Raw genomic sequence first — 25,290 nt, 5'->3', positions numbered from 1 at the left:
TCTGCTTTGATCTGTCATTTTCACACCTTACATTCTCTCTGTACCCATCCATATCTCCAATTTCCCTCCAGCCTGACTCAGTTTGAAGAAGGGTCTCGACCTGAAACGTTGCCCATTCCTTCTCTCCAGAGACGCTGAGTTATTCCAGCATTTTGTGTTTGCCAAGACAGTTCGTAGCTCATAAGGTCATAGGAGTGGAATTAGGCCATTCGGCCCACCAAATCTACTCCACCATTCAATCGTGGCTGATCTATCTCCCCCTCCTAACCCCATTCCCCCCATATCCCCTGACACCCGTAGCTCTTGCACTATAACTAAAATGAAGAAGGGTCTCGACATGAAACTTTCTCTCCAGAGTTACTCCAGCTCTTTGTGTCTATCTTCGGTTTAAACCAGCATCTGCAGTCTGAAGAAGGGTTTCGGCCCGAAACGTTGCCTATTTCCTTCGCTCCATAGATGCTGCTGCACCCGCTGAGTTTCTCCAGCTTTTTTGTGTAACTTCTGCAGTTCCTTCTTACACAACAGAACATTGTAGTTCTTGCAATGTAACTTATTCTGACCAATAGGCAAGGAAGCTGAACTATACCACACTCCCTAATGTGTGGCAGCAGAGAGCCTTGACCCCGGCACTGAATGCGTTTGCAGAGAGGGGAAGGCGTTTCGCCTTTCAGAGGAGACAAGTAGCTGCCTGGATGGAGTGGAAGGGGAGGCGGCGCCGTTACCCGGGAGACGAGTGTAAACAAGTCGCTGCCGCCCAGATATGAAGCGTTGTGGGAAGAGGAGCCGGTCGGCGGAGGCCGCACAGCCACGGGTAAGTAAGGGGAGGGGAGTGGAGGGGAGGGCTGACTGTACAATACAGCTGTTCGATCGGACAACTGTTCCCGACTTCTGTACCTGGCAGCAGCACATTTTAGAAGCTCTCGTGGTTCAAGTGATTTCAATGTCGATTTTCTCTTATTTATAAACCCCCTTTCACATGACGATAAAGAAAGTGTCCAGGGAATGCAAATTCAATTCCTTGGGAATTTATCACCGTAATTTTATATAAACTAGTTAACCCGTCCAGAAAGTTCTACACATGAAAGTTAGGGCGAATGTCAGTTTCTTGTTCATCATTTCCCCAGGTATTGTTCATAAGATGCAAGAGATGGTAGACACAAAATGATGGAGTAACTCAGCAGGACAGGCAGCACCTCTGGAGATTACTCCAGCATTTTGTATCTATCTTCGGTGTATACCAACATCTGCAGTTCCTTCCTACTCTGGTGCTCACTTTAATTCCACCATCATCAGTGCTTCCTGCTGTTTCTTAGATGGCCTTCTCTCGTCTTCCCTCTAAAACAAGCTGATCATCACTGTACATCTTAACTTTTAGTTGCTTGATATACGATGGCCGTATAGAATTGGACCATCATTGCCTGTGGCAGATTGTGCTTCCTCAGCTGCCACAGGAAGTACATCCTCTGTTGTGCCTTTTTGACTGTGGAGTCGATGGTGGCCCCCATTTAAGGTCCTTGGAGATGATGGTTCCCAGGAACTTAAAATATTCCACAGATGTGGTGTTGTTGATGGTGAGTGGGGTGAGGGGAGGGGGAGCTCTCCTAAAGTCCACAATCGATTCAACTGTCTTAAGAGCATTGAGCTCCAGGTTGTTGCGATGGCACCAGGACGCCAGCTGTGTCACTTCCTGTCTGTAGGCAGTTTCCTCCCCATCCTGGATCAGTCCAATCAGGGTTGTGTAGTCCGCAAACTTGAGAAGCGTGACAGAGGAGTCTGTGGAGGTACATTCATTGGTGTAGAGAGAGTAGAGGAGAGGAGAGAGTACGCAGCCTTGCGGTGCTCCCATGCTGAGGGTCTGCGCGTCCGAGATGTGCTTTCCCAGCCTCACATGCTGCTTCCTGTATATTAGGAAGCTGGTGATCCACTGACAGAGGGGTTCAGGCACAGTCAACTTGGAGAGTTTGGAGTGTAGTAGCTCTGGCACAATGATGTTGAATGCAGAGCTAAAATCAACAAACAAAATCCTCGCATAGGTCCCCTGGTAATCTAGGTGCTGGAGGATGAAGTGCAGGCCCAGGTTGACTGCATCATCCACAGATCTATGGGCCCGATATGCAAACTGCAGAGGGTCTAGTAGGTTAGTGATATTTTTCAGCTTAGCCAGCACAAGCCTTTCAACGGTCTTCATGACTACAGAGGTCAGTGCAACAGGCCTGTAGTCATTAAGACCAATAATCCTTGCCTTTTCGGGTACAGGGACAATAGTGGAGACTTTGAAGCAGGCAGGGACAGTACAGGTTTGCAGGGACGGGTTGAAAATGTCTGTGTAGACCAGTGCCAGTTCTTCGGCACAGAGCTTGAGAGTAGGGGGGGATCATTGTCCGGTACAGGAGATTTCCGGCTTCTGTCTTCTGAACAGCCTTTATAGCGAAAAAATACGGGAATCCAGAGGTTCTGGCTATTCTCCCTCTTTTATCTCTTAGTTGTCTCCTGTATTTATCAGCTAATTATTCCTGACAGCTAAAGTGCATTTATTATATAAAGTTTAGTCTTTTGTATTAGTTCATTATTTTACCTCATAGATCCAACATTTGAATTAGAATGTGTTGATATAGCAATAGCAATATTATTGTAATACATCAGCTAACTATTAAAAATGCAGATTTTTAATGGAAAATAATTGAAATCATTATTTGCTGCAATGCAATGGTGCATTTCATCAGCTGGCTGCGCACACCATTGCCATAATTCCTCACCCTATCTACTATTCAACATCTACAGCCTGCAGTATTGACCCACACTCAAGGACTGCTCACTGACACTGTTTTGTTGTCAATCTCGGGAGAATGCAGCAACGACGGTGACATCTTTCATTGATCCATGTCTTTATGAAATACCTAACAATACCTTTCTGTTTTGCCCTTTGTACTGCTGAGAGGTTGAAATCAGACACAAAATCACAGCACTCACAGTGACTTTTAGCTCATGTCTTTAATTTTGTTGTAATCAGACCAAACTGCGATGCATGGTCTAAATAGGGTATCAATATGCATTAGAAAAAATAAAGATAATTAGTAATTACAAAATTTAATAATTGATTGACTATGTTAATGGCCTAGGAGAATTTCATGTTGGCAAAGGCATGTTAAATTGGTCAAATGCAGTGAGCTAATGCATGTTTTCTGTAGGAGGTTTGGTGCTGCAAAATTAATTTCCCAAAGCTTCATTGCAGTAAAACAGGGCTTGCATGGAATATATGCATTAAAACCCCTACCTGCTCTTTCCCCAATGACAGACAGATCAGGGCAACTCTAGTAAGTTGTGTGGCGATCAGGTGTGGTGAGTGATTATTGACAGAAACCCACTATAAGGCCATTAGCCGCCGCCCAACTTAACAACAGGCGTGGCTCGCCCGCTGCGAAAAAAGGTCATAAGGTCATTTGGTCATAAGGAATAGGAGTAGAATTAGGCTATTTGGCCCATCACGTCTACTCCGCCATTTGATCGAGGCTGATCTATCTCTCCCTCCTAACCCCATTCTCCTCCCTTCTCCCCTTAACCTCTGACATCTGTACTGATTAAGAATCGCTGTATTTCTGCCTTAAAAATATCCACTAACTTGGCCTCCACAGCCTTCTGTGGCAAAGAATTCCACAGATTCACCATCCTCTGACTAAATAAATTTCTCCTCAAGAGGGTAGAGGGAGACGATGGCGGTCGCTGAACAAAGGCCTGGCAAGAAGCACTTTCCGTGCCCTCAAGGTTGGCTGAGGGAGGTGCCCCCAGGAAACAGGCTGAAGAGGGCCGTGTAAGGAGAGGACAATGGTTCGAGGATGACCAGGATGGAGGTGATGGCTGAAACAGGCCCTTGTGGCCAGCTGCAGCTGGGACTGTCAAATGGGGCCAAAATGACATCTCTTGCATACAGACTCCGTGGGCTGTTCTGTACATTCTGGTCTAACCAGGAGATTATGCTCATGGTGATAGCCTTGCTGAGTCGCATGCAATAACAACTACAGTATTTCACTGGTACATGTGCTAATAAAGAAAACATTGAACCATTGGACTCCTGTTCAGTATGTTGCAGGGTTTTGAATCTATCCTTTCACATTGAGTTGGTGGTTGGCATCATTCATCAGCTGCTGGAAACGGTGCCGGTCATGATGAAGCAGTGATCAAGATCTGGCGGAGGTGAGGTTCAGGATCATGATCAGGCTAAAATATAATTTTGTGAGTCGCATGGCAGATTTAAGGTATAAGAACTTAAACAGGACCTACCTGTAGATGATTCTCAATGCCAGACTCCAAAGCCAGGAATGTGCTTGAGCAGTTCACCTTTCATATATGTTGACTACTTGTACCATGGGCTGGGACGGCAATCCCAATGCTCAAGAATGCAAGATGCTGCAGGGAGTGGTCGATTCAGTCCAGTCCATCATGAGCACAGCCCTCCCCTCCATCAAAGGATCCACATGAGGTGCTGACAATGGCAGCTTCTACCATCAAAATCCCCACCATCCAGACCAGGCCCTCTTTTCACTGCTATCATTTGGCAGGGGGTCTCACTCACCACACCAGGTTCAGGTACAGCTAGTTTCCCGCAAAGGTCAGCATCCTGAACCAACTTGCAAAACTCTCAAAAATAGCTTTAAGGTGAGAGGGGCAAAGTCTAAAGAAGACGCGAGAGTCAAGATTTTTACCCAGACAGTGGTGAGTTCTTAAATGTGCTGCCGTGGTGGTGGAGGCAGGTACAACAGTGGCTTTCAGGAGACTTTTGGACAGGCACAGGGATATACTGGGAATGGAGGGGAAAGGAACACGTGTAGACAGATGAGGTTAGTTTATCTTGTTGGGCAGACATGATGGGCCAAAGAGCCTATTCCTGTGCTCTACTTTAACCCTTGTCCTACCTCAACAATGGTTCACCATGGACCATGTGGGTAGAATAGTGTTAGTTGCGGGGATCGCTGGTTGGTGTGGACTCGGTGGACCAAAGGGCCTGTTTCCACGCAGTTTCACCAAACTAAATTAAAAACGTCTTGAACTGCTACGATGGACATTTTTAAAATTGTGTTTTGCACTAATGTTTTTTTTCGTAGTATTCTTTCTTTGAGAACCTTTACCTGTAATTTATGTATACATTGTTTAGTGTGTTTGTCTGAGCCTGTGTGCCTGTGATGTTGCTCCAAACAAGATTTTCATTGTACTTGTCTCTCACCACACTTGTGTATTGGACAATAAACTCAACTTGACTTGACTTCAAAATATATCTCACATTTACTGTGAAGTCTTGCTGACCTTGCCTGTGGACTGCATGTAGGCAACATGTGGGCAGTTTGGTCCAGAGTTCGACTCTTCGCAAATGATGCCATAATTTATAGTGGGATTAAAACACCAGAAGATAGCTTGGCCTTACAGAAGGATGTGGATGCTCTCTGTGAGTGGGGAGCTCATTGTAGACTTCAGGAAGTCCAGAGGCGGCACGCACAACACCCCATCCACATTAACGGGACGGAGGTGGAACGTGTTTCTAGCTTCAGGTTCCTGGGAGTCAACATCTCCGATGACCTCTCTTGGACCCACAATACCTCAACTCTGATCAAGAAGGCTCACCAGCGTCTCTTCTTCCTGAGGAGACTGAAGAAGGTCCATCTGTCTCCTCAGATCCTGGTGAACTTCTACCGCTCACCACGAGAGCATCCTTACCAACTGCACCACTTGGTATCGCAACTGTTCTGTCTCCGACCGGAAGGCATTGCAGAGGGGGTGAAAATTGCCCACGCACCACATTGCATTGAGTCTGTCAAAGCAAGCGCTGTCTGCAGAGGGCGCTCAGCACCCCAACCATGGACTGTTTACCCTCCTACCATCCGGGAGGCGCTACAGGTCTCTCCGTTGCCGAACCAGCAGGTCGAGGAACAGCTTCTTCCCGGCGGCTGTCACTCTACTCAACAACGTAGTCGCCAATTAAGCAATCAGATGTCGCTTTCCAGGGAGAGCTTCATTTTGTTGTCTCTGTACTGGACAATTAAAAATTGAATTAAAATTGAATCTGAATCTGAAAAACCTGGCAGATGTCATTCAATACAAGCAAATGTAATACCATGCATGTCTCACACAAAACTAAACCACTTTTATCGAAATATCACATGGGTAGCCATACATTGCTTACTGTTGACCATCACCCGTATCTAGGAGTCGAATTAAGCAAAGATTTAAGTTGGGGGACGCATATAGGTCAAATGTCCAACAAAGCAAATAGAACTCTTGGCCTTCTCAAAAGAAATTTTCACGCATGCGGTACATCCGTCAAAGAGAATGCCTACAAGTCCTTGGTCAGGCCCAAATTGGAATATTGTGGAGCCATATGGGATCCTTTCAACAACAAGATCACCCTGTAAAAAGTACAACGCCGAGCAGCCCGCTTTGTATGTAATGACTACAAACGCAAATCAAGCGTGAATAATATGCTGACTTCTCTCGGATGGGATACCCTAGAGCGCCGCAGAATCAAGGGCCTGTCCCACTTGGGCGTCATTTGCGCGTCACGCAGATGGCGCACGAAGATTTTGTGAATCCCAAAATCCTGGGGCGCCGCGCTCGACCGCACGTCACCGCCTACATCACCACGCACCATGCGCACGTAATGCACACCATGCACGCATCATATGCACGTCATGCGTCGTGACGCGTAAATGATGTCACGTAAATGACGCGTAAATGACGCCCAAGTGGGACAGGCCCTTCAGGCTAAGACTTATTGCAATTTACAAGGAGATTCACAAAATCACGCCATCAAATCTCCCGTCATCCCAGAGCACCAACTGCCATGAAACAAGACAAAATAATGGTCCCTACATCTTCAACTGGCTAAATTTTAATAAACTTTGCTACCAATATTCCCTTGACCCAAGGACGATAAGGGAATGGAATGTTACCACCCAACACACGTGCTGCTCCCGATGTTAAGTCATTTAAAAAGGGGATTGAGCAACTAGATCTCCTCAACTTGGTCAAAAAGGCCCACTTCAAAATTTAATCACTACTCTACTCACTCCAACCTGTGCGAGATAACCACTGATGAGGTGTTTGCGCAGTGATCAAACAGAACCAGAACCAGAACTAGAACTAGAACTGACTTGATCGAGTGGTAATTTTCACAAGGAATTACTTTATTAAAAACTGAAGGCAGAAGAATGCCAACAGAACAAGGTGACAGAACTTTAGTAGTCATGCTGATGCAGGGCACAGCTCGGTGCAAGCTTAGCAAATTTCACTGATACACTCAAGTGCCTATTTTGATCATGTTGCTGCTGAGTGAGTGTGTCTGGGGGGTTGGGTGGGGGGGGGGGGGGGCGAGGAAAGGTGGAAACAGCAGAGGAGATTGCAGTGAGGCTGTGTGTTATCCACAAGAAGAGAGGGAAAATCGGACGGATTTTCTGTGAAATTATAGGAAGCACAGATATGATATATGGTTAGATCTTTTTCCCAATGTGGAAATATCAAATACCAGAGGTAATATCTTTAAGGGAAGAGGGGGATGTATAAAGGAGATTTATACGGGATTTTGTTACACTGAGGGTTGTGGATTCCTGGAAATTACAGTTATGGGAAGTGGTGGAAGCAGATAATAGCAATGCTTCAGAGGCATATAAACATACACATCTGCAGTTTAAAATCTCATTTGGCACAGACATTGTGGACCAAAAGGCCCGTTCCTATGCTGACCTACGCCCATTCAAACCATGTAGCTCTCCTGTTCACTTGTGTTGATAGATGGGGACCAAAATAATGAAAAAGTAAAACAAGTTTCTCACTTTTAAAACATAAATTGGATTTTTTTTTAAAATATATCTAAAGGCACATGTACAGTTTTCCTCAGTCTCTGTAATAATTGTAACAATTCTCTGTGAAATAATTGATTATATAGGCCTTGAATGTATTGGTATTGATTTATTATTGTCACGTGTACTGAGATATAATGAAAGACTTTGCCGGCATGCTGTCTGTCCAGTCAGATCATACTATACATGAGTACAAGCTAGCCGTACATGAGTACAACAGGTAGTGCAAAGAGAAAAATACCAGAGTGCAGAATATTGTGTTACAGCATTATAGCATTAAAGCTACAGAAAAAGTACAAATAAGAAAAAAAGTGCAAAGTCCATACTGAGGTAGGTTGGGAGATCGGGGCTACATCCTTAATTTATGAGAGGTCTGTTCAGTCATCTGATAACAGCAAGGAATAATTTTGATTAGGCCTCCAGAATGCATATAGAGGGATAGTTTCCTCTGTTGTGTTCACTAGACCATTCCAATTCAACTTCTACCCTATTTACGCTAACATGTGATTGGAATTAACCAGAAATAAGTGATATGTTTTCTACGCTGGTAAAATCACTTAAGCGACACCTCAGTAAAGGTGAATAGTGTGTATTTTTTGTAAAACTGCTACACAGCTCCTATTTCTCTATTAAATATCATAGTATTTATTTTGCATACTATTTAATTACACTAATTGCAAGTGATGTTTAGATTTAACAGTTTTGTTTTCTTATTTTCCATTCTAACATGATTATTTTCCAATCATAAATAATACTCTGAAGCTGCCTCACCCGCTGAGTTTCTCCAGCATTTTTGTCTACCATACTCTGAAGGAAGTTCATTGGCTTGAAATGATAACGTTGCATAGCTCACTTTGCTTACCCCGTTTTTCTTTCTTTCATTTCAAAATTTCCAGTACCTATAATATTTTTATTTTGAAAACAATGATTGAATTGGTGACATTCACAATATTTAAGATAGACATTAAGTGCTGGTGTAACTCAATGGGTCAAGCAGCATCTTTGGAGAAAAAAGGGTCCCTTGTTCAGACTAAGAGTAGAGAGTAGCTCCCCTCTGCCATCAGTCTGAAGAAGGATCGTGACCTGAAACATCACCCATGCTTTTTCTCCAGCGATGCTGCCTGACCTGCTGAGTTCCTCCAGCACTTTACGTCTATCTTTGGTATAATCCAGCATCTGCAGTTCCTTTCTTCACAATACTCAGTTGGATTTAAATCAGGCCCTTCCAGTCCTGTGGTGTCCACTGACGTCAATTATGAGCTGACTCCTCTTCAGTTGTCTCGTTATTTTTGTTTTCTGACTTGTTTACTTTTATCCTCTTTATTTTGGTCTGATCAATACCCTAGTTCCTCACTGACACTGACTGACTCCTACAGCCATGCCACCAAATTTAGCAATTTATGCCAAAGAAATGCTGCACAGATCTGTTCTTGTTTTGGGATTAGTTGTCAACTTGATTGTAATGATTAGTCATCATTAACAAACTCGTCAGCAAAGGCATGTGAAAAATTGGGGCTAATTGCCAAAAAAGGCACAAAATGTTTATTGATTTTCCTGTTGTAAATTTGTGACAGGAAAGTCCTTCAGTAATAAGCTAGTTAATGTCCTCAATGTTTTGGGGTTGGATATCGTGCTCCCTCTTGTGTTATGCTCGTTAACTGCAAAAATTAGATGATAAATGTGAATAATGTGTTGCGATTTCTAAAACGAAGCAAAAAAAAAGTCTAATTATTTCCTTTTCCTTTTGATGAAGAAGCATCATCCTCTTCCGTGACCTTCTCAAGCAGTCCTTCAGGATGGTGAATGATTTGCTTTCACTCCAGTTCTGTGAGGAATGTGAAGGCTGATGAGGCCACTGTGAGACCTGCAAACTCAGCTACAGGTGCAACAGAAGGTTCTTCATTGGGTGGATGTGTGGGTTGTTTGGTAGTGTGTTTTTTTTGGTATTCTCCAGTTTTATGTGTTCTCAGCACCATCCCAGATGCTCCATTTTTGATTTTGGCGTTGTTTTGGGCTATGTACTGTATGTTAACTTTTACCAAAAGGGCTTTCAGGAATCCTTGAATCGTTTCCTTTGCTCACTGGTATTCTCTTGCGGTGATGAAGCGTCGAACAATGTGCCTGTTCCTGGAGTTTGGTGACTGATGTGTAGATGAAATGGCCTGCCCATCTGAATCAGAATGTAGTTACAAGCTTGATGAAAGGATTATTGACCAAGGAGAGAACACTGACATTGGTTCTCTGATGCTCTCAATAGGTTTGGAAAATTTTGCAGAGCTAAAGCAAGAAGTATTTTTCCCTTGCTATGAGTGGTTTATTACTCAGCAAAGTACAGGAGGGGAGGAACCATACATTTTCTTGCCAGGTTTACGCTCTTGATTTGAACACCCTTTTCCTCAGACATTCAACGTCTTTGCTGGTGCAGTTATAATAATCCTTCTTCATCATCATCTAACATTGTGAATCTAGCATTGTGCTATTGGGGAAATTGTTCTGTGAATATTTGGTGTTGTGTGCCTTTTCCCGTACACTTCAGTGGATGAGCTTATGATGTCTTGGAGCTCAGCTCCGCAAGTGCCCATACAAAATCACTATCTGTGTACTGCAGCTCAATGGCTGGGTTTGGACTGACTGTAGCTTCCCATTCATCATATTGATTAGCTTAATTCGCAAGGAAATCAATATGCTCTTTGTGGGAACTATAAGAAACATTTGCAGACAAAAGGAACTGCAGATGCTGGAATCCAGCTTAGAACTAAGTGTTGGAGTAAATTAGCCAGTCAGGCAGCATCTCTGGAGGACATAGATAGGTGATGTTTTGGGTCGTGACCCTTCTTCAGACTGAAGAAACAATTGCCAGAATATTCAGAACATTGATGCTCTACTATCATTTTGTAATGAGGATCTTTTAGTTGTGGGGGTGCAGTTATATTATTAATAGACAATAGAAACAGAAAATACTGGGAAACCACAGCAGGCACCTCTGTGGAAAGAGAAACAAACAACATTTCAGCCTGAAGACCATTTGTCAATTGGGAAAGTGAGAAACAAATTTGCATTAAGGCCAATTGCCAAACATCAGTGCTTCAAGCTTTAGGACCACAAGGCATTAGGAGTAGAATTAGGCCATTTGGCCCATCAAGTCGACTCCGCTATTCAATCATGGCAGATCTATTTTTCCCTTGCAACCCCATTCTCCTGCCTTCTCCCTGTAACTTTTGACACCCTTACTAATCAAGAAGGTATCAATCTCCACTCCACTTTGGCAATGAATTCCACAGATTCACCACCATCTGGCTAAAGAAATTCTTCCTCCTCTCCATTTTAAAGGTTTGTTCATTTATTCTGAAGTTGTTTCCTCTGGTCCTCAACTCTCCCCCTACTGGAAATATCCACCCTCCATCCACTTTATCTAGGCCTCGATACAAAGTTGGATTTTTTTGAGGTGATAGCAAAGGAGGTCAATGATGGCAGAATATTTGATGTAGACATTTGACAAAGTCCCATTCAACAGTCCGATCATGAAAACAAACGCCCATTTAGAGGCGGCACCCTGATCAGGTGGTAGAGTTGCTGCCTTACAACACCAGAGACCCAGGTTTGATCCTGACCACGAGTGCTTGTCTTATAGAAACTTACAAAATTCTTAAGGGGTTGGGCAGGCTAGATGCAGGAAGATTGTTCCCGATGTTGGGGAAGCCCAGAACAAGGGGGTCACAGTTTAAGGATAAAGGGGAAATCTTTTAGGACTGAGATGAGAGAGTGGTGAATCTCTGGAATTCTCGGCCACAGAATGTAGTTGAGGCCAGTTCATTGGCTATATTTAAGAGGGAGTTAGATGTGGCCCTTGTGGCTAAAGGGGGGGTATGGAGAGAAGGCAGGTACAGGATACCGAGTTGGATGATCAGCCATGATCATATTGAATGGCGGTGCAGGCTTGAAGGGCCGAATGGCCTACTCCGGCACCTATTTTCTATGTTTCTATGTATGGAGTTTGTGCATTCCCCCAGTGACCTGCGTGGGTTTTCTCCGGGGTCTCCAGTTTACTTCCTTACTCCAAAGACATACAGGTTTGTAGGTTAATTGGCTTGGTGTAATTGTAAATTGTCCCTAGTATGTAGGTGGGACTGGGTGGGTCGAAGGGCCTGTTTCCACACTGTATCTCTAAACAAAACTAAACTATAGATCCGGGAGAGAGTTCCATCTAGGTTCCAAAACAGCAGTGTGGATTTACTCAATGTATGTAATTGCCTCTACAACGATGAATATAAAGTTCCCTTAGCTAAGAAATCAAAAGCTTTCATCATTCAACTCGGTTCAGGGATTCAAAAAGATAAGTATTTACAGGAATGAAAAATATTTAGCACAGGTCAGCACCTTGTGTCGTAATTTTAGAACTGCTCAAGTAGATGTTTTTCTCGGCTTAATCCCCCACGAGCACCAATTTACTTTGCATAAAAACAAAACAATGAGGGGAGAGACCCACTGTGGCAAGCCTCTGCTATATTTATGGTTGATGCACATTTACAGTACTTCCTGCTGTTCATTGAATGAAATTTAAATATTTCTGCTTGAAAGAAGCTGAATGACATGAAATAAGCTGGGGAGATGGGGAGTCATTGACTATAATAGTTTTGAACAAAATGAATAAGCAATTTTTAGATTGGGCCCCATGTTTTGTTTTCCAGAATTGCACCTGGCAGCAACCAAAAGATTGAAGTTTGTAGATCTGGGTGGGGTCGCTGGAATGATGCTGTCGGGTTTTCAGTTACTTTGAATGAGATTTTATTAAATACATACCTCCTAAAACCAACACAATGAAGAGGGAAAGGGTTCATTACAACTAATTGGAGGTTGTTTACAGAGGCAAATAGTGATTTTTGCAGTCAGGAATATGAATGTTGGGTTGATCTGGGCTATGCTACATCAGTCAGAAGGTACTGTATCTAGTTTTGATGTCGTGGCAAAAGTAGGTCTTCATTTATAGCAGTTGCAGCCAGAAGGCTCTGGGTTTGACATGAGGTCTGACTTCCAGAGGATAGATCTGCTTAGTGTCCATATAAACCATAAACTGGATAGACTTGGCTTGTACTTGCTAGAATTTAGAAGATTGAGGGGGGATCTTATAGAAACTTACAAAATTCTTAAGGGGTTGGACAGGCTAGATGCAGGAAGATTATTCCCGATGTTGGGGAAGTCCAGAACAAGGGGTCATAGTTTAAGGATGAAGGGGTAATCCTTTAAGACCGAGATGAGAAAAAAAAAATTCACACAGAGAGTGGTGAGTCTCTGGAACTCTCTGCCACAGAAGGTAGTTGAGGCCAATTCATTGGCTATATTTAAGAGGGAGTTAGATGTGGCCCTTGTGGCTAAAGGGATCAGGGGGTATGCAGAGCAGGCAGGTACAGGATACTGAGTTGGATGATCAGCCATGATCATATTGAATCGCGGTGCAGGCTCGAAGGGCCAAATGGCCTACTCCTGCACCTATTTTCTATGTTTCTATGTAAGTGATATGGACCTTGGGGGGGAAAAACAAATGACCACACAATTTAATATTGGGTGGATGGAGGGTGGTGGGGTTTCAGGTGGTAGGGTGCAGGGATTGGAAGTGAGGGACAAATAGGAACTTATTTAAAAAAAACCTTTATTTTGTTACTTAATGCTTCTGTATAGTTCTAGCGGTGTGTTAAATGCAAATAGGAAATGTTGGAAACACCCACAGGTCAGGCAGCATCTGTGGAAAGGGTTACAGTGCTAATATTTCAGGTCTAAGATCCTTTGTTGGAGAACCTCTGAATATGATGAAGACGGAGTAAATGGACGTGTGGGACTCAATGAGAGATTCACAAAACAGTAGCATAGAGTTTGACCGGTGGCCACGGAGGTGTTGTTGGATGTTGCCCTGCTCAGATTCTTGATCCTTTTGGTCGGCTGCTAGTATGTTGAGAAGGGCCTGAGGCCAAGAGTCAAGAGCGTTTTATTGTCATATGTCCCGAAGCAGAACAATTAAGTTCTTACTTGATGCAGCACAACAGATATGTTAGTATAGTACTCTGTAATAGTACCCGATGTTATTGTAGATTATGCAATGGGAATTGAGGTTGTGAGTAGGACCAATTTGGGGGGGTTCATGAAGGAAGGTGGTCCAGCAGTTGGGGGTAAACCATCTAGATTGGAGGATGAGATGGGCAGTGATTGGGAATCAACATAGGGTGATCAGACCAGGCGTGATGGTGGACAAGGTTTGCAGGATCTAGGATTTAGGGTTGAGATTAGTGATGATGGCCCTGGATGTGAGGAGATGTGAAGGCTGGCGTTGGGAAATCAGTGGGTGGGGTTTCAGGGTTAGGGGGTTAGGTCATACCAGTGAGGGGACAATAGACAATAGACAATAGGTGCAGGAGTAGGCTATTCGGCCCTTTGAGCCAGCACCGCCATTCAATGTGATCATGGCTGATCATCCACAATCAGTACCCCGTTCCTGCCTTCTCCCCATATCCCCTGACTCCGCTATCTTTAAGAGCCTTATCTAGCTCTTTCTTCAAAGTATTCAGAGAACCGGCCTCCACCGCCCTCTGCGGCAGAGAATTCCACAGACTTACAACTCACTGTGTGAAAAAGTGTTTCCTCATCTCCGTTCTAAATGGCTTACCCCTTATTCTTAAACTGTGGCCCCTGATTCTGGACTCCCTCAACATCAGGAACATGTTTCCTGCCTCTAGCGTGTCCAAACCCTTAATAATCTTATATGTTTCAATAAGATCCCCTCTCGTCCTTCTATGAGGGAGATGGTGCAGTGGTAATTACTCTGTTGGAGCTGTGAGCTGAAACTGGGCCGTATATTTTTAAAATAAGCATATTTTCACGTCATCAGTGTGGGTTTCTATACAACCCCCTGCCACAATTACTAGTGCAGTTTTGCAGCTGGCCAGTGAGAAATTCAGGCACCTCACTTCCAACTTGCTGCCCCTGTAGATTAGTACCTGTTTGCATGAATCAAAAGGGTGGGGTCAAACCCATATCAAAGTATTCAAAGGTATTCAAAGGTTTTTATTAGTCACATTCACATACATCTAGGTGTATCGTCATTGGGAATCTGCCCTCAGCCCATGTCCGCGATTTTGGCGCTGTTTGGAGGGGGCGGGTTTAAAACGCGATTTTTACTAGGCTGTTCTAATCGCAGATGTTCAGCCTAGTAAATCATTAACGAAAAATCGCTGCAAGACCCGGTCGCAAAAGGTATTATTAGTTTTATAGGCCTCGATAATATAGTTCTAATAGTTTTTAAATTACTGTCTCATTCCGCAACCTCTCGCAGCCCCAGGGTTTTATAAAGCAAACAATTAAAGGTATGTACCTTATTTTTACATTAAATGGGGCATATATATAACCCTGTATATCAAGTTATCTATAGCGAGTAGTTCATTTTGGGCTTTTTATATCCCGCAGTATTTTTCTCGGCATTTGAGGGCACTAATCCAGCGCGATGTCAACGTTCTAAACCAGCGCGTTCCACATGAACCCACTAGAAAGCCGATTTAAATGGGCATTTATTTACAGCAATTGAACACTAAATTCCTTCCATTTGGCCTATAAATTAATGTAAATTAGATATAAAAATCATGTTATATTGTGAATTATTTGTGAATAATCTTTGGACACTTAGGCCATTTAAAAATGTTAATCTTTCCTTAAGAAATGGGCTTTTGACTATCCAAGAACACAGCTTTTTTGTAATGTCCATTGAAAATCAATAGGGAACAAGATGCTAATTTCCGAGTATGAAAATGGCCATAACTTTTTTAATACTTGAGATATGAAAGTGAATTTGGTGTCAAATTAAACTTATTGTTATGCTTTATCTGATGGGATAAATTGCAGACTTGATTTTTAAAATCTCAAAATTTTGTAACATTGCTACATAACACCAATGAGAGTCTTAAACACAAAGAACATCCCCCCACAATGGCTCCAACCATGAGGGAAGGCACAAAGTCCAGTCCCCAACCCCAGTTCACCCATAGTTGGGCCTATTGAGGCCTCCACAGTTGCCTCTACGGAGGCCCGATGTTCCTGGCCGTTCTCGCTGCGTGGTGGTGCTCCGGCGTCAGGAGAGTCCTCACAGCGGCTTGGGAACCCTGGAACAGCCGCCTCCGTACTGGAGGCCGCGGCTTCAGAAGCCGACAAGGCCGCGCCGTTTGGAGCTCCACAACTGGCGATCTCGTCGCGAGATCCCAGGCTCCCGGTGTAAAGTTCGGCGCTGCCGCCCGCAGCTGGCCACTCCACAGTCCCGCAGCTCCGCGATGTTTTGCCCGGCGGTCTCAGCTCACGGGAGCTCCAGCGCGGCGACCCAGGCAAGGCATCGCCCGCTCCAGCGCTGTGCCGCCGCCGAAGCCGAGGTTCTGGGCGGACCGCGACAGGAACCGCCGCTCCAGGCCCGCTGGTAGGCCGCGAGGACAGGTCGAAGCTGCAGCCCGGAGAAAAGCTGCCTCTCCAACCAGGTAGGGACCCTGAAAGGTAGTTTCCCCCGCCCCCCACACAAAACACTTTAACTAACTAAAAATAAAAATAAAACGGTGAAAAGACAGACAGCTGCTGCATATCTTCTTTTTCTAATAAACTCTAGTGGCCTCCTGTGACACTCTTGAGCCATCTTGACTGCAAAGAACATTTGTGGTAAAATTCTGTTTTTATTTTTATCCCAGGCTAATTCTTTTCCACCGACCCTTGTTATATCAGGTACATTTTATCCCAGACTACGGCTGATGCTGTTCTACTGGAAGCAATTGCAAGGAGAATATAGGAATCTTAAATTTGTCAATCCTTATATTTCGTTCTACCCCTGGGCGAGATTTGGTAGCTAACACGGAGAAGTCACCAGGAGGTTATTAGTTCTAAAATATATGAACAGGTCAATCAGTTCTTCTGTTCTTGCTTTTGTCTGATTAGATGTCCACAATCTGAGACTGGAATACTTTGACTATCATCAAGTACATTATGGTGGATTATATCCAACAGATGGAGCCTCGGAACAAGCAAATTCACAAGCCCGAACACAAAATATTTACATACGTACCAAAAGGAGATCCCAGTAGAGGTAATACTAAAGATGTTGGCTTTATTCATTGTTATTTTGTTTGTTTTATGCCCGGTATCCAAAGCCCTCTGATTGGAAATTCTCAGTCCAAACTTGGTTTAATCTGCCATAGACTGCTGACTTTCTAATGTGGTAGTCGTATGGGCGGAAATCCAATCCGGGGGGGGGGGGGGGGGGGGGGGGGGGGGGGAAACAGGTGAACACGTCCCCCCCATGTTTTGAGAGAGATGAGAGAGACATCGGTCAGCAGGCAGTGGAGGGAACCATGATGATTCAGCGAGATGATTGGAGGAGGGAGGTGTCGGTCAGAGGGGGGTAGGACTGAGGATAGAGCGCGATGATTGGAGGAGGGAAATGTCCTCGTGAAGGGAAGATCACAGAGCGGAGCTTGAATCGTCCCGTTCGCGGCAACGCTTTGGGTCAAGAGCTGGGGTTGGGTCATTGGGTCAGATTTATTCAAACCAAATATAAAAATCTGGTTTTGGTTTATTGTAAAAGAGATGCTCATTTATAGTGTCATTTACAGTGTAAACTATCATCCTGATCGGTGCAAAAGAAGAAGGGACAAATCTAAGTGAACATTTCTTCATAAGATACTATCTTCTTCTCTTCTGATAAAGTTCATCATTTATAAAAGCAGAATTAGGCCATTCAGCCCATCGAGTCCAAACATTCAATCATGGCTGATCCATCCTTCCCTCTCAACTCCATTCTCTTTCCTTCTCCCAGTAAGCCTTGACATGCTTATTAATAAAGCAGTCACCGAGAGGATTGCACTTGGCTGTTATTGACGTGGAAACTATTTAAGCTCAGCTTATATTACATACAGATTGTGTTAAAACAGGGGTTGCACTAATAAATGGCATATTAATCAACCAAACTAAATCTAAAATGATGCTCAGGCAAAACAAATACTTAATACATAAACTAAAAAAACTCGAGTTTCCCTGAAGAAATGCCTCAACCCAAAATGTCACCTATTGTTTTTCTCCAGAGATGTTACCTAACTAGCTGAGTTACTCCAGCAATCTGTGTCCATCTTTGGTGTGAACCAGCATCTGTAGTTCCTTCCGATACTTAATAATAAAATCAGAATAGCTGCATTTGTTTTTGAGCATTGTGCCAAGAGCTATATCAATGTTTATATTGCAGGATGAATGCACAACTTCATCACATGATTCATATTCACAATGAGAGTAGATAAGAAAGTCATCCTCTTTTGAATGTTAAACAGTTCTTTGAACTGGCAACAAGGTGGCTGGAAGGACACAAAGTGGAGTAACTCAGCAGATCAGGCAGCATCTCCTGAGAGCATGGATAGGTGACATTTTGGACTGAGACCCTTCTTGAGACTTATTTGAGTCATAGAGTCTTACAGCATGGAAACAGGCCCTTCGGCCCAACTTGCCCACACTGACCAACATATCAAGATTCAAGAGAGTTTATTATCATGTGTCCCAGATAGGTCAATAAAATTCTAGGCCCATCAATATGGCCCATCAATACTAGGCTCATATTCCTCTAAACCTGTCCTATCCATGTACCTGCCTAAATGTTGCGATTGTACCTGCCTCAACTACCTACCTCGGCAGCTTGTTCCTTACACGTACCACCCTTTGTGAGAAAGGGGTTCTTTGTTTCAACGAGATGGCTGGTTGGCCCAGCTCCAGAGCCGGGTTACCTTCTTTGCAATGATGTTCCAGTGGAGCAGGTCACCTGTTCACATGAGTTTCCACGATGAGTGCTACTTTCACCTACCTGGCCACCAAAGAAAATATGAGTTGTATCATATGGGGATGCTTCTGCTGCAGTGAAAATCATGACTAAAGACCTTCAAGAGCAATAGACCCAGGCCCAAAGAATAGAACATTTGACAGCAGAAATTGCTAACCCACTTTCTCTGTCAGTGGTAGAGCTGATACTTCACAGCGTCAATTCTGACAATGGGTGCTGTCTGTGCAGAGTTTGTACGTTCTCCCTGTGACCGTGTGGGTTTTTTTTCTGGCTGCTCTGGTATTTGCTCTCACATTCCAAAGACCCGATTGTGTAGTATGTGAAAGTGGGATAACATAGAATATAGAACCAGTGTATGGGTGATCGATAGTTAGTGTGGACTTAGATGGACCTGTTTCCTTGCCTTATCTCAGTCTAACGTCTAACGTCTGCTGGTTTAGATTTGAAGACGCAAAGTGTTGGAGTAACTCAGCAGTACTGGCTGCATTCCTGGAGAACATGGATAGATGATGTTTTGGGTCTGGACTCTTCTTCAGACTGTTTGTTGGGAGGGGAAGACAGTTGGAAGAGGGGAGGGAAGAACAAAGCGTAGCAGGTAATAGTTGAACATCATCAATCAATAAGCAGTTAGTCAGGACTTATCTGTAGACAAAAGCTTTGCATTACATTTAATGGCAACGGATCCACATCCTTTCAACAGTTTGTATTATAATTCCATTAATGCTTAAGATGTATCAGTACACTTTCAATTACATGTACTTCACTTGATCCTAGGTAAATAGTTTGCAACTGATGACACGCAAATACATTAAGGTATTTGCTTGTCATAATAGTTTAGTACGGTGGCGATAATTGTTTTGTATCTCAATCGATCAATGAATAATACAGATCTAAGACGTCTGTTCCAATAGCAGGCATAAATGTTATAATAAACAGCAGTGTTATAATAAATCCTGATTCCTTGGAAGGATATATTTTGCTAGTTGATGAATTAAATAGATTTTCCATTGTTGATTTGCATTTATTTCACTGTAGGATGGCAAAGCACCTCATTCACCTCAACAATACCAACCAAATATCAAACTGTGGTGTGTGACATCTCAGAGAAGAAAGGGTTTGGTTCTCGAGCAAAAAGGTTCGATGATGATTTAAACCAGGTAACAAATTTGCATTTTCTTGAGTCTCACTGGAGATTTTACTCGTCAAAGTTCAGTTGTTAATACAAGAAATCCTACAGTCATGAAGTTTGTAATATTCATTTTGTCAGATCAAATCGATGTTTATGAGAAGAAAACAAAATATGGGTAAATTATACAACCCAGATTAATGGACATGGTGTTACAGCAAGGTGTGCTTCCTGCTTATTTTAATGTTTCTCCAAGCATCCAAACTGACTATACTTTTTGTTAGTAGCACCCTTTGACTTGTTGGCTCCGGTCAAGGATAGACAGCACCCGTTAAAGGGGAAGTATATGGTGGCTGGAGCAAGTGGTTTTGTAGGAAATTACTCTTTTTCAGAGATATGGCCTGGAAACAGGCCCTTCGGCCCACCGAGTCCATGCCGACCAATGATGGCACATACAAAACTGGATAACATAGAACCAGTGTATCCTATTATGCATTAGGGGCAATTTACAGAAGCCAATTAACCTACAAACCTGCACGTCTTTGCAATGTAGGAGGAAACTGGAGCACCCAGAGAAAACCCAGATCATCACAGGAAGGACATACAAACTCCGTTCAGACAGTGCCCATAGTCAGGATCGAACCTGGGTCTCTGGTGCTATAAGGCGCCAACTCTACCGCTGCACCAATGTGCACCCATGTTACCTGGAAGCCAGTGTAGGATGGCATGCACAGGGGGAACAGGCTTCAAGGTCTTATGGCACAGCACTGGAGGCATTGATGGATGGAGGAGGTAAAAATTAGGAGCGATATAAATCGGGCCAAGAGTGTCTGCAGATAGATGCTCCCAAAGTAATTGGGCAACATTTCTATGAAAATCAATTCCAAGAAGCACGGATGTTATCACGAAAGAAGTTGCCCAAGCGATCATATCCGACATTGAATAAGTTGCCACAATCTTCAACTCTGCCACCAATCTCTTATCAATTAGGACATTCGATAGTTCTGGGCCTGAAACCGGAGCACCCAGAGGAAACCCACGCGGTCACAGGGAGAACGTACAAACGTTGCACAGACAACACATATAGTCAGGATCGAACCCAGGTCTCTGGCAACTCTACCGCTGCACCACCATGCTGCCCTGGAGGACTTCAATGACACCTACTGAATAATGAAAGGTCTAGATAGAGTGGATGTTGAGAGGATGTTTCCAGTAGGGATCATGGGCACAGCAGTGGAGTTGCTGCCTTACAGTGTTTGCAGCACCCGAGACCTGGATTCGATCCCGACTACAGGTGCTGTCTGAACGGAGTTTGTACGTTCTCCCCATGACCATGTGATCTTCGGCTTCCTCCCACATTCCAAAGACGTACAAATTTGTAGATTAATAGGATTGGTAGAAGTGTAATTTGTCCCTAATATGTGTAGGATAGTGTTGGTGTGCGGGGATCGCTGGTTGGTGTAGACTTGGTGGGCCGAAGGGCCTGTTTCCGCGCTGTATCTCTAAACTAAACTAAACTAGTGGGAGACTCTGGGACGAAAGCGCACTGCCTTAGAGTAAATGGACATACCTTTAGAATTGGGATGAGAAGTTAACCAGAGGGTGGTGAATAATGAATTCATTGCTGTGAAGGCCAAGATATTGTGTATTTATAAAGAAGAGATTGGCAGGTTATTGATTAGTAAGTGCATCAAAGGTTACAGCGAGTAGGCTATTACAAGCCTCATTCTTTCTACTCACAGCTAGCACACACTGGGAGTCATTCAACCATGAGATTCACATCATTAAATGCATTGAGTGACAGCCTATGTGTCTCTCTCAATCAGAGGCTGCAAGGTGCCTGCATGCCCTAAAAAGTGGCATGGAGGTGCTAAATGTGACTGGAATACCAATAGCCGGGAGCATGGTCAAAGACATGGATCACATTTTCAAAGATGATTGTTGCCTCTTTGTTAGTCCTCATTTCTATGTCTTACTCCAACCCTATCCACAATGTGTTCTGATTTACAAGCTGCAGATAACTTGAGCAGGATCTTCCTTCCTCTCATTGCAGCTTTAAGGGCCTGTTCCACTTGGCGATTGTTTCGGTGACTGCTGGCATCATTGACTGGCATATCAGGTCACCGAAAGTGTTGCGGTGTGATGCGGCGTGAGGACGTATATGATGCGCGGTGTTTTGTCAAGTGTCGCAATGTTTTCTTTGTCACCGCTGGATTTTGAAATGTTCAAAATCTTTTGGCGACACTGATATGACACCGGCAGTCGCCGAAAAAAATGCCAAGTGGGACAGGCCCTTTAGGCTTTGTCTTTCAGATGCTCAAGAATTTGTTCAATAAGGCAATGGAAGGACTAGCACAAAGATTGATGTAGACACGCTGTCTCTTAACTTCAAGCTCACAACCACCAAATATTGACACTTCAGTTAAAGAATAGCACAGAGATATGATCTGCATGTGGTAGACACAGAGCAAATATGACTTTCAGTTAGCACAGGGTCAAGGATTTCTCTGGTGCCAGAGTACTAAACAATGAGATTGCAACAGGATTCATTACAATTGTGGACCAAAGAATGTTGACGTTATGCACTTAGAAATGCTTGTTACATGGTGCACATGCCAGAAGTTAAACAATTAACCCCAACGAGTTTGGAGGCAGACTGCACCGTTAGAGCAAGATTTTGTCCAAAACTTGAGGACCATCCAGTTTGAAGTAGGGTCTCGACCCGAAATATCACCCATTCCTTCTCTCCAGTAATGCTGCCTGTCCCGCTGAATTATTCCAGCTTATTGTGTATATCGTTGTGCCAATCACTTTCACAGGTTTGTGGATGCAACCTGGATGCAGCATCTGAGATATCAGAGCTTGCACCGCAACACAAGCAATGTCTAATCATTGAAAGAAGATTCAATCTGCACTCGCGCTAGGATAATTTGGATTATTGCCTTCCAGGGAAAGGATTGTAACATGCACAGTGACTCTTAAAATGGTCACGGTCTTCCAGATTTGAACCACAGCAATAAGTAGAAAAACTCAACCAGCAATGAACCTGTAAGTGGTTAAAGTTATGTGTAGGAAGGAACTGCAGATGCTGGTTTAAACCAAAAGTAGACACAAAAAGCTGGAGTAACATAGCGGGTCGGGCAGCATCTCTGGAGAATAGAATAGTGACATTTCGGATCGAGATCCTTCCTCAGGCTGAGGTCCAGGCTGAGCTCCAGGCCCACAGCCTCCACGCTACAGACTCCACAGTTAACGTTAAAGTAGTTAAAGTCACGTACGCACCAATGCTTTGGATGCTGTTTTCATTCACATTATAGTGTAGCACCCAAACAATGGGCTCTATGACTTCCAATTTTCTGCCCACTGGTTTAACTAACTGTGTTACTAAATCCCATGGAATGTTAATTTACAAGTAAGCCGATGGCTATAGAAATCTAAAGTATGTCAAGCATCACTGCGGGACTATGGTTGCTAACCTGTGAACATGTCTGGCTTGATGAAGGCAAGCACTAAGATACTCATCGTGGGAGGCAGCCACCTTGGTTGAGGAAGGGGGCAAGAACAAAATAATTAATTCTCTGCTCCAGTTCATTCCCGCCCAGGGTCTGCTCCTACCTCAAAGAGTGGCAACGCAATGTCAGAGGCAAGGGTCCTCCTTAACACTTACATTATAGAAACTAGTCAGAGTTCAAGATTTGTTTGGATTGATTTAGGGGTGTCACACACAGCTTTAAATAAATACCATAACCTTTGCATTTCAGATCTAACTAATGATGTAATATATGATGCCACAGGTTAGAATCAGCACAGAAACAAGCCCCTTCAGCCAGGGCTGGATTAACCATTAAGCAAAACCAACACGTGCTTAGGGCATCAAGGGAAGGGGGGCACCACAGAAATGGTAAATGGTTTACGGCACAAAATAAATCACTTTAAACTTGCTAAAATAATATTCAAAGTGGTTCATAGTATACAAAAATAAACATTATTTTCCATCTTACTGGTAGTTTTGTTTCATTTTGAAAAATAAAAATTTATTATTGTTTATATTTTGAATTACATATATATGGGGGCACCAAAATCTTTTAAGTGCTTAGGGCCTCTATCCGGCCCTGCCTTCAGCCCAACTTGCTCATGCTGACCACATTGCCCCAATGAGCTGGGCATTTCCCCGAATTGCCCCAATTAAACTCAGGCACTATAAGGCTGCAACTTTATCCCTGCAGGGGTAGAGTTGCTGCCTTACAGCGCCTGAGACCTGGGTTCGATCTTGACTATGGGTGCTGTCTGTACCTGAGTTTGTATGTTCCTCCTGCGACTGCGTGGGTTTTCCCTGGGTGCTCTGGTTTCCCCCCCACACTCAAGACGTACAAGTTTGTAGGTAATTGGCTTTGGTAAAGATTGTAAATTGTCCCAGCGTAGTGTACGGGGATCGCTGGTTGGCGCGTACTCAGTGGACCAAAGGGCCTGTTTCTACGCTGTATCTCTAAACCAAACTAAGCTAAACTAAGCTAGTCCCGCGATTGGCCTTTAACCCTCTAAACCCTCTATCTATCTTCCCCTCTCAACCCCGTTCTCCTGCCTTCTCCCCATAATACTTGGCACCGTACTTACAAGTGTCTGTCAATCTCTGAGGAGCAACTGTAACACTGTAACAATATTTAATGATCATTTGGAAAGGTTTAGCGGGTAAAGGGTAAACGGGACTAGCTAAGTTGGTGCAACTTGCTTAGAATGGACAAGTCGGGCTGTAACATAATGTCCCAACTTCTCTATCTGTTTCCATGGCTGATGAAGGCAATGCATGCCAACAATATTGTTGACCTGATTCAGCAATGCTCTCCACAGCGTCTATCAATGAACAGTTGCCCTCAATAGCTGCGTGTTCCAGACAGCTTGCTGCATTTTTTTCAGCAATGCTTAGAAATGACAGCTAAATTCTAGGGGGAAAAATATCAAATTTGGAAGACGAAAAGAGAAATGGTTTGTATTTTCTTCACTTTAAGTTTTGTAAATATATGTATATATAGTTACATATTATGTAATACAGGAGCATTTTTTGCTGTGACACAATGAAGGACTTTATTTTATGCAGAGGAATGAAAAACGTATTTCCTCCCAAAGACGTCTTTCGCTTACAAGTCATATATGCTGCTGTTAAAAAAATTCTTCCATGTTCCATGTTCCGACATCAGGTCTCTCCAGTATCAAAATAGTGATATTTAAGGTGAAATGAGCATGGATTGATAACAATGGAACTTGTAGAAAGTCACAGTTTAATCTCTATAGTTTGTATGCAAGTTGGACCGCGCAGTTAAACAAGACCCATCATCTCCCACCGGTGTCTTGTTCTCAGTCTTAGATTTGCAAGTCCTCCCTCCACCACCTCCAGTTTAAATTCCATTTGGAATATTTTGGAGGATCAATTAACCAAGAAACCAAGAATATAGCAATCTTGTCTTCTTATCAAAAAAGAGCATATTATT

At 43.5% G+C, this 25,290-nt stretch overlaps 1 protein-coding gene across 3 annotated transcripts in view; it reads left to right on the top strand.

The window, feature by feature from the left end:
* Positions 1 to 380: 380 nt before the first annotated feature.
* The window catches only part of stpg1 (sperm-tail PG-rich repeat containing 1), a 46,240-nt gene continuing 21,330 nt past the window's right edge, over positions 381 to 25,290 (top strand). The window contains exons 1-4 of one of the 3 annotated variants that reach the window (XM_055656306.1): positions 381 to 811; positions 9,598 to 9,726; positions 16,866 to 16,944; positions 19,714 to 19,835. In XM_055656306.1, coding sequence (XP_055512281.1) covers positions 16,866 to 16,944; positions 19,714 to 19,835 — 201 coding nt within the window. In that variant the 5' untranslated portion in view covers positions 381 to 811; positions 9,598 to 9,726. Of the gene's footprint in view, positions 812 to 9,597; positions 9,727 to 16,796; positions 16,945 to 19,713; positions 19,836 to 25,290 lie in introns of all 3 variants that reach the window. The other 2 variants (XM_055656304.1, XM_055656305.1) reach the window with 2 other exon arrangements.

Source organism: Leucoraja erinacea, chromosome 26 (assembly GCF_028641065.1).
Source record: "Leucoraja erinacea ecotype New England chromosome 26, Leri_hhj_1, whole genome shotgun sequence".
Lineage (NCBI taxonomy): Eukaryota > Metazoa > Chordata > Chondrichthyes > Rajiformes > Rajidae > Leucoraja > Leucoraja erinaceus.
This window is presented reverse-complemented; position numbering and strand designations above follow the sequence as displayed.